Source organism: Aythya ferina (genome assembly GCF_964211825.1).
Source record: "Aythya ferina genome assembly, chromosome: 2".
Lineage (NCBI taxonomy): Eukaryota > Metazoa > Chordata > Aves > Anseriformes > Anatidae > Aythya > Aythya ferina.
Window position 1 is genome coordinate 37,676,544 of NC_140297.1, and position 18,518 is coordinate 37,695,061.

Consider the following 18,518-nt stretch of genomic DNA (forward strand, 5'->3'; position numbering starts at 1 on the left):
GCAGATCTGTAAGAACTCACTACCTACCAGTTACCAATTAACACAGTCCACTCAATTCACTAATATACACAGTACAAATCTGGAAGAAGCTCAAGTTGTGCACCTATTTTGCAAATGCCTTTAGCTACAGCCATACTAAACAGATGTTTTGACTTTCTGGATGCAATACAAGAGATTTACCTACCCTTTTTGTGTTATGCTTATAGGGTACTTCAAAAGAACATTAAAGATGCATGTTCTTAGTTATAACTTGTTACTTTTACTGGCATATGCCACAAAATGTACAATTCCCAGATGGGGATAAAAAATTAAAGAGTTTCCTACGGGTGAGAAATTGCAAACACGAACAGCTCAACATGATCTAATGGAAGAGAAAATAAATGGCGCTCGTAAGGCCTGGGCTATGCATTTCACTATGATAAGCCTTCTCAGCATGCTGGTAAGAACAATTCATATCTAGCAACACCATTTCAAACATACCAAACAATCAGCTCGCTCACCAGATGGTCTTATTGGTAACACTTGGTCAAATAAACATAAAATATGCACTCTACATAGATATCTTCTGTTTTTATCTCTTCTGTTGGTGTTGAGACTCTTCAATGAGAGCTACACATAGGCACTTCAGTTTCTCTAATAGCTACAGCATAAAGCCGCAAATACATCCCAGGGCAATCAAGCCAACTAGAACATTAAGCCAAAATGAAATCTACACTCGCAAAGAAACAATTACCTTTATCAATAAACTGGCATCATAGCTGTAACAGCCTGAGTAGGCTGCTTAGGTACTTCAGGTCACAAAGGAGAGGGTCCTGATACTTAAAAAAAACTCTAGTTTCATGTGTACACAGAGTTCAACTCTGTACGATTAAAAACCACTTACACAGAAGATAATTATATCAAACTAACAATGCCATTAAAACAGTAGTTTGAGAAAAAACATGGTGAATGGATGGTATGGAAACACTTAAGGAAACATCTTTAGTAAGACAGAAGACTGAGTACGGAAAAAGGTTAACAGCTTTTTTTTTTTAAGTCAATTTATGCTATCAGAACATTGGTACAGTTCTGCATAAAGTTGCTCCAAAACCTGCAATTAATTCTATTCCCCAAGCCCACCACACATTTTCTTTGTTAATAAGACTCCATCCTGAACACTCCTGAAAAGCTGTTCTCTGGACATTTTTACACTGCATTTTATAGCCTTATTCCCTTAAGCATCCAGATCTGTAGCAACTCAGTCCTCTCATCATTGCACATTTCACTGACCTTACTTCTCCTGCATGTGTCTTTCTAAACCTTCCGAAAATGTGAAACAGGACATGCCATTCTGTTCAGGCTCTTACATACACTGCCCACTGAAGAGGTGTAATTTCCTTTTTGTTTCGAGAGATGGAGGTGTTAGGATAGTAGAAAAGCAGACTGGGACCCAACATGCAAGACTAAATACAGCTCCCAGTTCTACCCTTTCAAAATCACAGTTAGGAACTAGTACTGAAAATGAAAGTTTGTTACTACAGACTTGTAGTAGCTTGTATTCTTATACAGGATAATGAATCTTCAATACTTTCAATAAATATTATGCTGTATGTCTTTCTCAAAGCAACTTAAAATTACTTTGGGAAGCAAAATCAGAATAAAAGATTTATTTTTAATTGTTTCAAAATACATGACTAAAATCTACATAATTATTATTAAAATATGCTTACAAGTATTCTTTGATTAACAGTTTGCATCACAAAGTTAGGCATATTTTAAATGCAGTATTTCCTCACAATTTTAAGATACAGGCATTGCTAAAATTTTTCCAGTAAAAAAAGCATACTCCTCTGAGCAGCCAATATAGCTAACTACATTTTTGCATCTTAAGTTACACACAGGAATTTTAGGATTCTCTTAATTACTTTCCCAAAACTAATAGTGATGCTTCAAGACTGAAGGTACATAAACTGTCATTAGTGAACGTAACGACATTGATTAGGTAGTCTGAAGAGAACCAGGACTTAAAGGGCTTCATTTGAGTTACATCTTGATGTCTTCTGTTCCACTGATTAAGAGCTCAGTTTTAAAATACTACCTCTTGGACAAGGAACTGCTTCAACTTTTAAAATAAGAGGCAACTGGTCGATGTTAGTAACTTAAATTGTGGTTTAAGAAAAACTAAGTCTAACATGCAACAAACTGTACCTTAAAGCTCAGAAGAAAATCCACATGTACCAAACAAACCAGGAGTGTTTTTGCCATATAAACTCTTTTAAATTAGCATTCCAGTTAGTTAGCAGGGGAAGCATGCAAACTAGTAATAAAACCTGGAAATGTTTCAACTCTTACAACTTTGAACTCCAAACTTCAAGCAAAACTAACTATTGGAACAGGTAAAATGGGAACACAAACATCAACTTGAAGCAACTTTCTGTAAGAGGTTACACTACTTTACTGAACATCTTACTAAACTGAACTGTAGGAACATCAAGGTAACAAGTTTAAGCTCTTCAAAGTCTTTGTTGATCAAACGCTTTTGAGTACTGCTCTTCCTTTTCTGAAGTGATGCGCCCGTCTCTCCTGGAATGGAAGAGAGAAAAAAACATGTTTCTAGATAACAGTTAAAATGAAGCAATGCAAGTTTCACAAGTATCTCAAGACATTCTGTACACTATTTACTGCCCTCTGAAACTGTCCAATACAGCTTCTGTATTTCTGCTTCAGAGTACAGGTGCCTAGTTCACACGTCAGTCCTTTTAAAAGAAAGCAGCAGCAAAATCTTAAATGAAACATTAAAACCCTAATACATAATAAGTTGAAGACTACTGAATATAATCAGAAATTCTACCAAGACTGAATATATGTAGCAAAGCTTCACTCATACATGATGACCAGGTAATGTCCTGGACTACAACTTACTGGTTAAAATGTAGACAATTCACATTAAGTATAAAAAAACATCTACAGTGGGTATTGAACTGGGGGAAGATAACCAACATTTGAACTCAATATCCTCTGAACAAGGGAATATACAATATCCTCTAAACGACGGAAAGTATAACTTGCTCTCCTTTCAGCAGTTTGTTTTTGAGGAATTATTTGCCAGTCTTAAGCTCTGAACATCCAAGAGTTCACTGTTGGGCAGATTTAATGCAGTCTTGTATCAATTCACTTAAATCCACTGAATCCCATCTCAGCACTTATTTCTAGTATTAACCAATTGAGAGCCAGCTATTCAAAAACAGCTGAGCATGCACAAAAAATCAAATGGAAGTACGGAAATATATCCCTTTGCCTTTATTGTACCCTGTATGTTGAAAATTTTAAGCTGGTTTTAGGGGTAAGTTTGCTTTCACCACATACCTTAAAGTAGTCTTCTTGTGATACAAAGGTGTTCCTCAGACGATTCTCAGGATTAAACAGACAGGACACTACTGTCTGTATGCTCCTGTCCACAGACTTCTGAAATACAGTTATAGATGCATCTACAACACTGATTTTATCAGTTGCCCACTTGTGCAGGTCTCACAAGGTTTATTCTGCATTCAGGATTCCTCTCAGTTCTCTTTTCCTGAGCTCTTCCTTTGAATGCTGTTAACTAGTATTATTGCCCTGAGTTATTCATAATGGAAGTTTTTAACAGTGGCATGCCAGTTGCTGTGGAAGAGGCTGACACCAGAAAAATTAAGTCTCTTTCAGAAAATGGAATTCAGAGCCACTGTTGGCCTAATAGAGGTAGCTTTCCACACAAGAAAGCGGAGATGGGAGTAAAAGACTTCACCTATTCAAATACTCTGAGACTCAAATCTGCATAAGAAAGGAAGAACTGCAACCCAACACTCCTCCTTAGGTACCTGCAATTTTCCCATAATTCCCAGCAGATTAAGTCAAACCTGGTCACTTTGATGTATTCTATACATCCCTCCATTCTACAGACTAGTACTAATAGTTTCAGTAAAGCAGGAGAGGCTTCTAAAGTTGTATGCAGCAATCAGTGGATTAAACAGGTTGAAGTGGTGACTATAACCTTCATTTCTAAGAAATGCTCCAGAGGACCTCTGCACCAAGCCATGTAACCCCTTACCTGCAAATACCTGGGAACATGACTTACACATCAACAAGTTCTAAGAACGTAAAGAACTTACCTTTTGGGGACTGTTACTAGACGACTGTGTGGGTTCTGGAACAACACATTCTGTCTGTACAAATTCTGGATCCTCACTGTAGTGATAATTGACTGAAGTATAAACCTGCATATTTTTAAAGTAAGGCAGTATTTCAGCAACACTGGAAGAACATGCATAGCTGTGTTGTCATTGGTTCTCACCTATCCACAAGCTCTGTCAACTTTACCCTTTCGATACTTTACAAGTGAGGGGAAACAGTATATGCTGACCTATTTTATGAAGACATTTTTAATCTCTTGCACAAAAGGGTCTATTCTAATAAATGTCTTTCCTCCCCACTGTAATCACTTGAGAGTTGCTCCCCAAGCTGCTTCTTCCGTGTATGGGTTTTGTTGTCAGGTGTATTGAGCAATGAACGCATTTACTGAAGATACTGAAAATTCAAGAAAACCAGCAGGTAACTTTAAGATATTCATCAGTAATCAAACAGAAAAGGAAAAGGAAGGAAAATATCTACTACTATTGCCCTTCCAAGAAGCTGTTTTTCTCTATACTTTAACTCAGCTCCTTGCTTGTATGGAGGTTCCTTGTAAAAAAAAAAAAAAAAGTCTAGAAACCCACAAGCACTTTTACAACTTCTTTAAAACTCCTCCCTCTTCCCACTTTTTATAATGTGATGTTGCAAGCAGCAACCTAGTATAGTCTTACTGCAAGAGCCAAGAGAATGGTGAAGCAATTACCATTCATGGAATAATCCTTCCAGAAAGACTAAGTAGCTTTTAAAGCTATTTTTAACAGGATCTTAACAGCAACAGGGTTAACCATTCTTACTTTTTAGGGACTCCCTCCCTGGAAGAGGGATTTACCCAGCCTTGGCAATTGTTTTCAGTTTCTTGCAGCATCATTCTTAAGGATGTTACTTGTAATTATACTCAGGAGGCACCACAAGGCATACTAGTTGACATTCCCCAAATTCATTCAACACTTAATTGTAATTTCAAGCTGATACCATGATATACGGAAGCCTGTATCAGTAGCAGACTACTTCTGAGCAACATCCCTAACCATGACAGTGAGCATCTATCTGACCTCACCACAACTACTGCATTCCACATATGATCAGAAATGGTGATTATCCGCCAAACAGATAGGTGTAATCATTGGACTGAAGGCTGAAGTTTCCTAGCACTTCATGTGGGTGTTCTCTTTTGAGTCTGTAAAAATATTTACAGATGCTTAACCAAGTTCTAGACTAGCTGTTCGCTCACATAATCAAGCAGAAAAGTCTACAGGAAATGATTATGCACACCTGCTATAAAAACTCTTTGGATTGCTATCATATTAATTGTTAACTCTTGGGTTTGGGGGTAGTCCTGTGTGGAGCCAAGGATTGGACTCAGACTCTTGCCCCTTCCAACTTGGGATATTCTGTGATTCTGCAGCACAGATGTTTCATATTCCTCAGATTCAACAAACATTATTTCAGACCAACAGGGTAAAACCAGTATTTCAGCTACTTCTAAATTCTTTCTGGTCTGTTTCTGACCCCATTAAAGCAAAGATACACCCTCACTAATAGGAATATGGACTTCCCACAAAAAAAGGCTGCTTCACTGCTGAGAAGCTGAAAACAAAGCTTAGTATGCATGATTTGAAGTAGGCAGGAATAAAATCTAAGAGACAATTGTCTAACAAGCACAGGCAGCAATATCTGTACAAAGTTCCATTTTCTACATCACTCCCCACCACCCCCACTTACCTTGTATACACAGTCTACACAGATCTACTGGGAATTACCTTGGAAGTTACTAGCTCTTAATAAGACAATACTAAAAATAAAATACAGTATTATACCTGAGGAACACAATAATACATAAATGCTTAAGTTCCAATGACAATCCTGTTAAAGGAATACTGTGTAATTTTCCTCTTCTAAATGCTACTTACTTGAAGTCACAAAAACCAAATAATTTCTTTAGAAGCCATCTGCACAATCTACAGCCTGTAGCATCCTGGCCAACAGTTTGGAAGCTCTTGAGCCAAAAAACAATATTGTGAAAATGAGTATTTTTAAGTCTTACAAATTTTCAAAAAATTCAGAATAAGCAGCAATATTTCATAGATCTTAAAAATAGATTGTATATCAGTGTTATTTCTCCTTGTTTTTTTTTTTCCCCACAAAGAAAAAATTATGTCCCATACTAAAATTCCAGGTTTCTGTGACCAGAATGTATGTAGTAAACCATAAAACCAGTAGTTCTGTTCTGCCATACATCTCCTAAGCAGATACTGTGTCAGCAGAAGGTTCTGAACAACTATCTAATGTCAGCCACTACAGATCTGCATAGACCAGATTCCACGAAGATCTGGAAAACAACATGACATTTTAAGTATGAAGCTGGCAAAATACTGTGTTAATTGTAGACTTACCGGAGGCATAATATAATTTCTTTGCTCCCCAGGAACCCATTGTGGTTGAACCTTAAACAAGAATTAAGGAACAGTCAACTTTTACCTATTAGTTTCCTAGCAGGTAATATAGTAGAGTAACCGCTCAATAACAGCATACACACACACATTTCACATCTTGATTTTTAATCCAATGTTAACTAACAGTCTGTAAGGCATCAAGAATATGAACATCATTCTTTCATAAACTTATTGCCACTGCAGACTTTGGCACAACCATGGAAAGAACCACAAACCACAATGTGCTTCAACAACAGATCATGGATAGTAAAAAAAAAAAAAAAATCAGATAATACACATGGCACCTGTATATTGAGTACAGGGTAAATGCCCATTCCTGGACAATCGCTCTCTGCTGTTAGTGTATTTGGCATAAGATTGAAGTCTTACCATCTGAATTAATCATTCTTTAGAATCGAATCTTGCCACTGTTCAATACTATCAGCACTCATTTAATGACATGAAAAAGATCTGTTTAATTCCTGTAAAAGTTTTTTTTTTTTTCTTCAAATCATCTATAGCATTTAAGATTCCCAACAATCCTTCTGCTCCAACTTTAAGAATTACATACCTGATAGTTGTAAGCTGGCTGATATCCTACAGGAACTTGCTGCTGTATCAATAAAGCTGGGGAACTGTATGGATATGTCTGCAAATAGATTTTTTTCAAAAAAACAAATTTGAAGCAAGATAAAAGTGGGAAATTTATAAACATGTTTATGAAACTGGTGAAAAATATGTAGTCACTTAAATTCCTGTTTCAGATTAGCTTCTTTTTTAATGCACTCCATGCATTACAAGAATCCTATACGAGTCAGACTCTGAAGTGTATTATATAGCTAAAACTCCTAGATCTGTGTGTACCTGATCTTAAGTCACTTGAGAAATATAACTATTCCCATAAATTTTCTAAAGCAGACCTGAAACAGACCATTATTTCATGGCAGTTGAACTACATCCTGAAGATCAGTTTCTTAGAGCCAAAGGCAAGTATTAGAACTCAGACAACTTCCCAGCATTTCTTTGCTGCAAATATTTTGACAAAATGTTAACCTGAAACCTTATCAGCTTCTTCAGGGAATAGTTAAAGGTACATTCCAGCACTTAAGAGAATTAATTCCTCCTACACTGTTTCACTTCACCAAGCCTAGAGAATAGGCAGAAGCGCTAATATCAAGTTCTGACTTGAAGTGTATTTGCAAGTCATTACAGCTTGTGCATTCTTAATCGTTTCACAGAAAACATACGGAACAGAATCCATCAGCTTGTAATTAATATTGCCCCATTACATTGCCACACAATACAGGGTTAATAAGTGGTGAGACCATAACCTGGAACACCTCCTACTTATATTTTCAGTACAGTACTCAGTCTGCCTACACCTCAGTAGGAATGCTTATCCCTTATCCCAAAGGGCCAATGAAGTTATGTCCTGTAGACATTGTGTTATGGCATCTGCTGTGACCAGCGCAAGCGCCCCTAATAAAGACAGAAGTTCTAAAACAAGAATTTATTTGTCAAGGAGGAAGATTACCACAGCCATTTTCTGGTTCCGTAAGTGAAAAAATGCACTTTAAGGCTTGCAGTTTATTTTGAGGGAAGGAAGCAATACAGTAAGTATCTGGAAGCATTTGGTTTGTGAAGTTGATCCGTGACAAGTAACAAGACTACTGAAGAACTGTTAATTCGCTCCTGTACCCTCACCAGTTATTTTCAAAATAAAGTGTGTAAACTCCCTGTATTTTGTTTCATGACAAGATTGCTTCAATGAGTAAATTATTTTCAGGGCTGTTAGCATTCTCTTAAAGCAATCTTAAGTTAGGAGCTACTTCACTAGGAAAGGCAATACAAAAATGAGCAGGTAGGAGAAGATTGGCAACTCAATATATATTCCAGAAGTCAGTATGTTTACATTTTCAAAAACACTTCACTTAAACACGATTCCAAATCAATGGCATGAATAGTCTTACCTGTACATACTGAGTTAGGGGGCTCACCACAGCTGGAGGCTGCATGTAGGTCTCTGTACTTTGGTTACCCCATACACTATGGAACTGTGGTGCAGGAGGATTGAAAACTAATGGTCTTGGTTGCACATAGGAACCTTGTTTTAAGGCAAAGAAAAACAAAGCATTAAGACATCTTATTGAGTGTTTCATTGGTTAATTTGAATTCAAGTTTAACCGTTTTGACTCAGATTCAGCTCTATCAATTGTATTGCAACTTCAGATAACATTACAAATCATGCTGTCAACCTGAGTTCATTTTTATCATCTAAACTGTACATAAAGTGATGCCATAAAATTCAGAACTGAATTTTAATTGTAATGTATACATTTGCATCAGATAAAGGGTTTGCAAGAATTGTATTTTTCGTAATTATATAATTAAAAAACTAAACTTGTAATCTAACTTCATATATACTTACACAAATTTTGTTGTTTTCTAATTGCTGGTCCCAGTTTCAGCTTTTTGCCGTGGAAGTTGATTTGTGACTGAAAAATAAGTTATTCCATAAGCTGGGGAATCAGTGAGGTGGTTGGTTGGATTTTAAGGACTGTACTCTATTTCTACACCACAGTATCAGCAATTGACACACAGGCTCAAAAAGCCTCCATTCTCCTCTTCCCCTTCAACAGCTTACACCTTTTACCTTTTATTCCCTCCGGTCCTCTCACCACACCCATATGTCTACTCACAGACTTCCCAAGCCCACTATTCTGCTACCTACTACTTTGAAGATACACATCAGTAAATCCCAGCCTTCATTTGGTTTTACACACAGTAAGTACACTGAGGCAAAATGAAACAGAGCCTAGGTTCTCTGGAAACCTATTTACATGGCCACTTACCTTCCTTCCCACAAACCTTCTAAAAGGCTTCACTTCCACATCAAGAGCTGTTCTCCTAATATTAAAGGAAATAGGCTAAGCACTGCTGTTTACCTGCACTTGACCATAGGAAGCTTTCACATGTTCCCGCAGAACATCCTTCAAACATACTGCTTCAAGACTATTTTGCCAACAGCATCTATGCAGCACACAGACTAATCACTAGTGGAAATGAAGTATGGTTTACACGCTCCTCAAGTACCTGAGCCCAGAAATACCAGCTTTTGAAAGACTTTTAGAAAACATAGCTGGAAGCACTCCTCAGTAGTCAGCCAACACTTGGAGACATGCAACTTCTCATTCTGCAGGTTCTGTCCAAACGCTAGTTCACACTGAAGGCAGGATTTCAGACATTCAATGATTAGTACTGTTTTGCCAGCACATCATCTTGGATTACAATGACAGTTGCAGGCAGCTTCCCTTCCCCCAGAAGTCTGTATTCTTCAATGAAACTGCTTGGCTTGAAGCCAAACATTCCCTGGCAGGTGCAGACTGAAACGGCCTTACACCATCCCTACACTTCGAAGTCTATTTGGACTGACTGTGGAAGAGGACCTGTACAATTTCACCCCTTCCATGAGATTGTGGTTTATGGTTTAAGTCTGGCATACAGAAAGCTGCTTTAGTCCATGGCTTTATGCAGATTGTTTATTCAAGCGCTCATGAACTTCTTTACATGGTTCTTTCAAAGAAGAACCCACCTCAGGTGGTTCTCCTTTATCTTCTTTGCCAAAACAGTGACAAGCAGCAAGAAGGTGTGAGCAGCACATGCTACTTAAAATAGTAACTCAGTTATAGTTCAGACATACTCTGACATAGTATAATTAAATGCTTTGTCAGTAATGAAAGAATTGTTTGCCTCCAATTAACAGTCTAATTACCAAACACCGAAGTCAGTATTAGGTGCAGATACAGAGAATTTAGACAAACCATCTCACGCAATACTAAGGATTTGCCTGCTTCAGAGGAAAACAGTTTGTAATTTACCTAACACCACACTAATCTTTTTCTCCAATTTCTGTCTTTATTTCATTGTTGATTGTAAGAATAATCAAAACAGGACTCTTTCTATCTCACTTATTCTGCCTATCTGATCATCTCCTCATAATGAGATCTAGAATAACACAAGTCATTGGTAGGAAAAAGAGGGGAAGTGTTCCGAATCAGTAGTGTTATCAAACTTGTTTCAGTTTTTTTGTTTTGTTTTGTTTTTAAACTCCTGCAGTCCTACTCCTGTTGTGCTTAGAACCCTGCACCCCCCTTTCAACCTAAGGTAAGGAAGCTCTTGGAACACAGATCTCCCCCTCAAAGCAGGAGGTTCCACACTGCACACGGGTACAGGTTCACCATGGACCACAGCAGTTATAGATGGAATTGGCTCTGAATCAGAACAGTTCAGATACTGCCAGGTCACACAGAAGTAGAGAGCAGGGCATAAATACAGGTATCCAGAGCATTTCTAATCACATGGAAGCTCTGCTGCGTTCATTCACATAAAGCAAGGAGAGCAGTCTGTACAGATAAGGCCCACAAAGGTTTATCAAGGTGATCTGTGCACAAGCCTTCAAGCTCCTAAAGTGTTCACTCTTCCCCTTTCATCATTCACTCCAGGAGTCAACATCTATAAATCGCTATCTGTACATGCTTCCTAGTGACAGGGCAGTAACAGTTATTTGTACAGCTTGTACACCTGAAATTTGCACCAAATAAAACCAACCACCAGCCTCTGGGTTTTCTTAGACCTTGGTTATAAAAAGTCTCATCAGTGAGTACTGTGAATAGAGTTGCACTGAAGGCTCTGAGACTTAGTGAAGTGCACACAGAACATCAGCAACATAAATGACCCAAATGATAATACTATTCAAGAGGCCTCTGCAGAGCTTGCTGCCTCCAGAGCAATCATTCTACACCAATCTAAAATAAACGTAACCCATGTTAAAAGCTAGAGAGTATTCTCAGAAAGTCAGGTGTTTGATACAGCAGTATTTTTGTCATCACACCATGGAAGTTAAAGAACAGTAAACTTCAGAAGTCTGTTAGTGAGAATTAAGAATGTCCTGTTGGAGTTTCACTGACTTTCCCTTTGGACAAAGGTGTTCTCTCTTCACCCTGAGGAGCTGTATAGCCAGCAAACACAGCTGAACTTGTCACTGAAAACTCCATCTGTGCCTGGCATACTTATCAGGGGTTGTCCCTACGATCCACTTCCCTGTCTGATAGCTTCAGAAACCTTAATAAGAAGTTGCTCAGCCTTCATGGACAAGGGAATTTTATGAAGTAAAAATTCCAGCGAAACAAAACACTGAAATGTTATTTTCAGTTATTGCACTCAGGTTGGAAAGGGAGATGGGAACAAAGCTTTACCAGTTGTTTAGGACCTGCTAAAATCTACCAGAACCACATGAAAGTTTTACCTTAGAAGTGCTGACTAGCTTAACTATTGTAAGCTTTTAAATATTTCTCCAATACTAAGATCTAAGCACAGACGGGCTGTAACAGTTCTATCCCTTTATCTCCTGCACAAACTGCAGGGAAGCCATGATGTGTTAGCAGTTGAATCTCGTAGCCTAGCAGGCTTAGAAAATATTTGCACACCAGGTAAAGCCCAAATGCATGAATACTGTAAAAGAAAATCATTCTTCAACTGCTGAGACTGCAATAAGAAACTAATGCTGTGTTTCCTGTATTACTGTTATTCCCAATGAAGCTCACAGATCTGTGTGTTTGTCATAAGTAGAGTTTTATGATAATCGTCCAATAAAGAAAGCAAGCAGCTGAAAAACATGAAGCTTTCAACGCATATAAGCAAGTAAAAATGACTAGGAAGAAAATGATATGAGACTTCAAATCACACCAAGGCTAGAACTACATTCATTTTCTTTCTGACTTATATAGATAAAGACCATACTGCATCAGCAACAGATGTTTTAACAAGTCTACTTTTGGGGCAGCTCTAATCTTCCCTTGCCCTAATTTACTCTATGGGGTAGATGAGGTAGATGACCGTTTCCCCTTCATACAATTTAGATATAAGGAGCTTACTTCTACTATTTTCTGAACATCCACATTGTCCAGGAATGATACGAATCCATACCTGAAAGCAAAAACAGGTAATTCAATAACCAGCAGCTAAAACATATCTGAGTCTAACTTACTTGAACAAAACCAGTTAAAAGCATTAACTATATGCCAGGTTCATTAAGTATCTTCCAAGATATCAGGTAGGACATTAATGTTCAATAACTCAACATGAAAAGTGCATTTACTGCTGACTAACAGCATATGCTACTGGACCAAGTGAAAGGAATTAAATGATGGTTTCTGTAACACTATGAAGTCAATTTAAAGGTTATTCTCCCGTTTCAGTTACTCAAATGAATGCTGTTGTTGACAACAACAAGTGTTAATTTTCTGCTAACATCAGAAAGTGAAAAGCTTCTTTAATTATTGATGTATCAAATTTTGTATTTAGTGCAGAGGTTTGGATGAAAGAAGGCACTACAGGGACAGTGACACCAGTGGGGGACATGATTCCAAGAAGAGGCTTTTGGTTTATTCCACTAATTTATTCCTCTCTAGTTTGTATCTAAGCCTGTAATGTGGAAATACTCAGTTTCAGAGAACTATAGTAAGAGTGGTGTCAGTCAATGGAGTACGCCAATTCACTATCAATAATCCAGACATGACTGCGCTAACCACACTTTGGAATACTCCAAATCCCTTGCTAGTTGTCATTGACAACAGTATTTTCAGCTCATTCATTACTATATATATGTAGTAGTATATATACACTATATGTAGTAGAAAGACATCCAACTTTTTGCAATCCGCTCATAGAATCAGAAGATAATTGAGTGGTAAGGACCCTCCAGAATAAGTTTCCCTCTCAAAGCAGGAGAAACTTCAAAGCTGTGAGAGCTTCCCAAGAACTCAACCAGGTAGGGTCCTAAGCATCCTCACTTTAAAGCTATTTAAGACAGACCACTAAGTTTTTCCGTACATCTGGTCAGAATCCCCCTTGCTCTAAGCTTCTACCATCTCTTCGTTTCACCCTTCACCTGAAGGAGTTTGGTTCTTTAACATATGCCTGAGCACCCAAAGAGTGCAGCAAGATTGCCCTGAAGAAGTCTACCCCTTCTCTCAGTCAGTGCAGCATCACCACAGCCAACTCTCTCCAGATTGTTGTTTAACTACTACAGTCAGACGAGGCAGAACTTCATCCTGTGAAAGAACAGCCTGCACAAGCATTCTGCGAGCTTCACGATTTCCTTCCATTTGTTAAATGACAGTAAGACTATTTTCCCTGTACTGATAGGCTGGAGACAAATCTGACTATCCTTAAGTATAAGACGATACAGATTTAGGGTCAATCTAGATTTACATTTTACTGCTTTATAATTCACTGCAACAGAAAACTACAGCTAGTGTTAAAAAGGCTTAAGCATTTCAAGTGTGTTGCTAAGTATCTGCTCACATTATCTGTTAGAATTACACCCACATACGCAGCAACTATCCACATTCTACTCACCCTTTAGAAACACCAGTCCTGTCAGTGATTATTTTCACCTCTTTCACAGTACCATATCGTTCAAAGTAACTCCGAATTTCTGCTTCATTCATCTAAAAGAAACAAAGTCTTGAACTCCTACAGACATATTCAATTGTTTAGATTTAAAGCAGGAAGTACCGTTTTTAAAATCAATCTGTTCTCAAAAAATAAGCTTATTTGCCTGTTTCAGAATTATGATACTGAAGTTCTGTAAGATTATTAGAAGACATGCATAAAAAAAAAATCTTTAGTTCAACTCCAAGAGTTAAATTCCTATTCCCTTCTCACTAAAGTGAATTATACACATTTAAAAATTAAAAGTATATAAATACCCTTATATCGATTCCACCAACAAAGACTGTATTTGGCATGATTTTTCCTTCTGGTAAAACATATCCTTGACAGGTTGTTGACAAATTGGTATTGTCCTCTGAGACACTTGCACACTGCGCTTCTGCATTTGCGGACTGAAAAGAAATTAAACAAGTATTTCAGTCAGGTTATAGTACACTTCTAGATAGGGCTGCCACTTCCTATAGATACAGTTTGAGATCACCAATATGAATAGCACCTTTCCAATTACTTAAATGAAGCAGAGTTGTATCTACTGCAAATACAATATTCATCTTGACAAAAGTTCAAAGCATCTCCAGAGTTTTAAACCTCAACTGTAGACCCAAACCATGCTATATTAAGTAGTCTTGCCCAACTAGAAGCTTCATGACCAGTGTTGCCACTACCAGATACATACAGTGAAAACTCCAAAATCATTCATTTCAGAACTTCATAAAAGTCCTTTCAGAAGTAAGCAAAACAACGTTAAATTCTTTAGAGACACAATCCACTGTGGATTGATTACGCAACAGAGCAAATCCATCATATTCCTGGTCACAGGTTTCAAATGCTCAAGCTTACAAACAGCCTTGCAGCACAGACATAGGGTTATAACACAACTTGTCATGAGGAAGGTAACCAGATCTAATGGAATATTCACAGATCTCATAAAAAAGATATAACAAATTTGACTAAAGAGAACAACTATAGACTTGTTACCAAGCACCCTACACCAGAGCAGGATGCTAAGCATGCATTACACATAGGAAAGAACCGCAAAGAATGTGAAGACTGTTTAACTACAGTTATGATGTGCTTTGCATACCCAGACTTCACATGCACCTTTTTGGCCTGAAAAGGTGTCACAGCCTTAAAGCTAAGAATTTGTTCAGTGAAGAGGAAAGAATGTACTGAATTACTGTTTATTGAAGGCACTATTCGTTCAGACAAACAAGGAATTCCATTCCTTGTAATGATGCTACCAAGATGTTTTCCAGTGTCTCCCTAAGGCTTGAAGTGCATTTCACAGAAGTATTTACAAGGACTGAAATACAACATGGGCACCTGAAACTTCAGCCCCTCATCTTCTCTCCTGAATGGTTCTAGCCATGCTCTCCCTAGCTACTAGAACAAACTACTCTGACCACCTCAGTGTTACTCATCCCTCTATATTAATCGATTTTAAAACTTTCTTAAGCCTTTCCTAACAACTCCACTGGTGTGGCATTATTCCCATTACAGATACTCAGATCTGTTGATTATGTAGCCATAGCTATTGATGCTTTGAAGCCTAATGACTTGCAATAGCTAGCACCCAATTTTTCAATGGAACAATTTACATGTTCAATGGAATTGTTTAAACTGCAGCTGCGAACTATGAGTATACACTTTAATTGGACACCCAGTAAGGGAATGAGAAACTACAAGAACTAAACCATGTGGCACATGATTCAACCAGCAATTAAGCAAAGCCAAAACCAGAATTTGGCCCTTCAGAGGTATGATTTCAGTGACTGAACCAAATTAGCACCACACTATCCCTATAAGGCAGAGGCGAAATCAAACCTTCTCACTCCTCCATAGCACAAGTTCAACAGTTCCCAGTTCAAATTAAGCTGGCATAACTCAATTTTGCAAGAAGGTTAACATTAAGTGAACACTTTTTGACCCTTTTAGCGTTCGGCTATTTTAGGCAACCAAATCAGCCTCCTGTGCTATCAGGCAAGCACCAAACCCACCTCAGAAACAGTGGACGCAGAAAGTGAAATGGAAGAGACCCAGCTTCTTATGAGAAGCTAAAAGCCATTAATTCAGTTCAATACCATCTCAAAGCTAGACCTTAAAGAGCACTGAGTTCTATCACACCCAAGATACAGTCCTCATTATACTCCTACATCACTGCTTTATACTGCCAAATTCTCAAGAGTTCTGTCTTCCAAGACCTGTCTACCTCCAGCAAATTTAGAGACCACATCTTCCATTGTTACACAGCAGCACAGGTTGTGTAAGATTATTTCTACTGTTAACAGGAAAAGGGTAGTTCTTCCCCCTTCCTTCCTTCTGTACCTGGACAGCTCTTTCTACTATCACCCAAGGAACTGGATCTGACATTTCACAGGAGAACAAGAGTTTTCATAACTACAGAAGTGGATGTGTCTGAAAACTGTTTTTCTGGCATGAAAGCAGCACATGGGCAAGAACAAAGCAAGATGATAGCAGCAGACCACCTCCTTGACTATGCCCACAGCTATAGAGCATTTGAACTGAAGTCTTGAGACCACAATTCTACAGCAACCTTAAGCTGACCTAACCATTGGCTTCTACAGTTCTTTCTTCCTGGATCTGTTTCGGCAATCAAGGCCAAAGGAAAGTATTCACTTTACGGTGTAAGTTCTCTAGCAGTCTCAAACAGGGAACAGCTCACAGGCACCCAGGAGAGCCAGGATCGCCACAAGAGCACGGGGTCAGCATTCAGGTACTACTGATAGGCAGTTAAGAGACTGCCTGGGCTGACATGGAAGCACATCATTGTTTTACTATCTTATGTAGCCTTATGTACACAGTTGTACTTTTACACATACTACAGGCAAGGAGTGCTGCTGCTGAATCAGTGTCCGAAGATGAACCCACTTCCAATTCTCAGAACTGGGAGAAGGTTGGAATAGGGCTGAAATTGAGTTAGGCACCCTGAAGTTACAGCATTAGCTGAAGTGACCCAGCCACTCAGAAGTACCTCAAGTGGGGATGATCTACTTCATTCATGAGGTACCTTGGAAAGCTAATTTTGCCATGTGGAGAGACTCAGCTGATCCAGTTTTCAGCCTGTTGGAACTCACTTTTTCCCCCTTTCCCTCACACCAAGGTGAGGTTAACCGATTTACCCTCCACTCTGTGCTAACAGGTAACAGCTGAGGTGGGTTACAAGCATCACTCCCACGTTTAGGGGAGGTAAAACCTTTCCCTTTCGGGCACAGCAGGGCAGCTCCCTGCCGTCAGCCACCCCGATCCCAGCGGAGCGGGGCCGCCTGTTGCCATGGCAGCGCCGGGCACAACATGGCGGCGGGGCCGGCGGGCAGCAGGGGGAGCCCTCGGTCAAGCACTGCGAGCGGAGACCAAAAAAAAAAAAAAAAAAAAAAGCCTCGAAAGGCGCCAAGTCGCGCTTTTAGGGTGTCGTCGAAGCGCCTGGGTTACAGTAGCGAGCGCCGTTCTTTGGGTAAAAGCCCGAAAAAAAGGAAAAAAAATCGCTTGGGAAGTACCAGCTGAGGGTTTCAGCCGCCCGCCCCTCGCGTCTTCCAGCAGTGCTAATTAAGTTCCTCATTAACATACCCCCATGGAGGACACTCAGAACCATTCACTCAGGGCAGGGTTCTCAGCTCCCAGCCGCAGCACTCGCCCGGCTGCCCCTCGGCCACCCCGGGGCTCCGCTGCGGGCAGCCCGTCAGCAGCTCCCCCTTCACCGCCTGGCTCCACCACCTTCACCGCCTCCTCCGCCCACACGGCGGGCTGGGTCGCACAGAAGTTTCTCGAAGACGCGAGGGCAGGCAGTAACCCGGCAGGGAAGGAGCCGGTCCCCAGCCGAGGGCGTCGAGCCGAGCCCTAGCGGCAGGACGGCCGCCACAAAATGGTGGCCCCCCGCCGAGCCCTCGCCTGATGGAGGACGCTGCCCTCGCCCCCCAGCACAGCCCCATCTCCTTTCTTCCTTCTAGAATTAACCCCCCTCTTCCTCAGGCTTCAGAACCTTGAGGCTCTGAAAAATGCCGGCCACCCCCTGGGGCTGCGCTACCGCGGCTGAGGGCATCCCCGCGGCTCGGCCCAGCAGGGACAGGACCGGGCGCTCCACCGCCGCCGCCATGCCCCGCCGCGCCTCCCGCACCCCGACAACGGCCGCAGCCCCCCGCTCCTCCCCGGCCGCCCCCCGCCACTCACCATCCTGCACCGGAGCCGAGGCAGCGCCCACACACTTAAAAATAAAAATAAAAAATAAATAGAAGAAACACCAACGAGGCCGAGGCCTATAACAGAACAAAAATAATAACACCAACTCCTGAGAACGCAAACACCGGATCAACCCTTTTTTTTTTTTTTCTTTTTTTTTCTTTTCTTTTTAACAGGGGGGAGAAAGGCGCAACTCCCTCAGCGCCCCGCTCTTCCCCTTAAATACCCCCG

General features: G+C 39.9%; 1 protein-coding gene across 2 annotated transcripts; it reads right to left on the reverse strand.

Moving 5' to 3' along the window:
* Positions 1 to 1,631: 1,631 nt before the first annotated feature.
* DAZL (deleted in azoospermia like) lies at positions 1,632 to 18,494 on the reverse strand. 2 transcript variants are annotated; one of them, XM_084511114.1, is made up of 11 exons: positions 18,279 to 18,494; positions 14,351 to 14,485; positions 13,998 to 14,089; positions 12,512 to 12,563; positions 9,007 to 9,073; positions 8,549 to 8,682; positions 7,150 to 7,227; positions 6,540 to 6,590; positions 4,128 to 4,232; positions 3,346 to 3,444; positions 1,632 to 2,562 (listed from the first exon to the last, which is right to left on the reverse strand). In XM_084511114.1, the coding sequence occupies exons 1-11, from the start codon at positions 18,279 to 18,281 to the stop codon at positions 2,509 to 2,511; spliced, it is 870 nt and encodes a 289-aa protein (XP_084367240.1). In that variant the 5' UTR covers positions 18,282 to 18,494; the 3' UTR covers positions 1,632 to 2,508. The 2 variants fall into 2 exon arrangements, with proteins under 2 accessions (XP_084367240.1, XP_084367241.1); XM_084511115.1 differs by having other exon boundaries at positions 3,346 to 3,441; positions 18,279 to 18,486.
* Positions 18,495 to 18,518: the final 24 nt, after the last annotated feature.

What these genes read in the sequence shown, in the direction of transcription:
- DAZL (XM_084511114.1), bottom strand. An exon ending in ATGTTCAGAAAATAGTAGAA is followed by an intron (nt 9,074 to 12,511) that starts GTAAGCTCCTTA and finishes CTTATTTTTCAG; the next exon opens with TCACAAATCAACTTCCACGG. An exon ending in CCCTAACTCAGTATGTACAG is followed by an intron (nt 7,228 to 8,548) that starts GTAAGACTATTC and finishes ATCTATTTGCAG; the next exon opens with ACATATCCATACAGTTCCCC.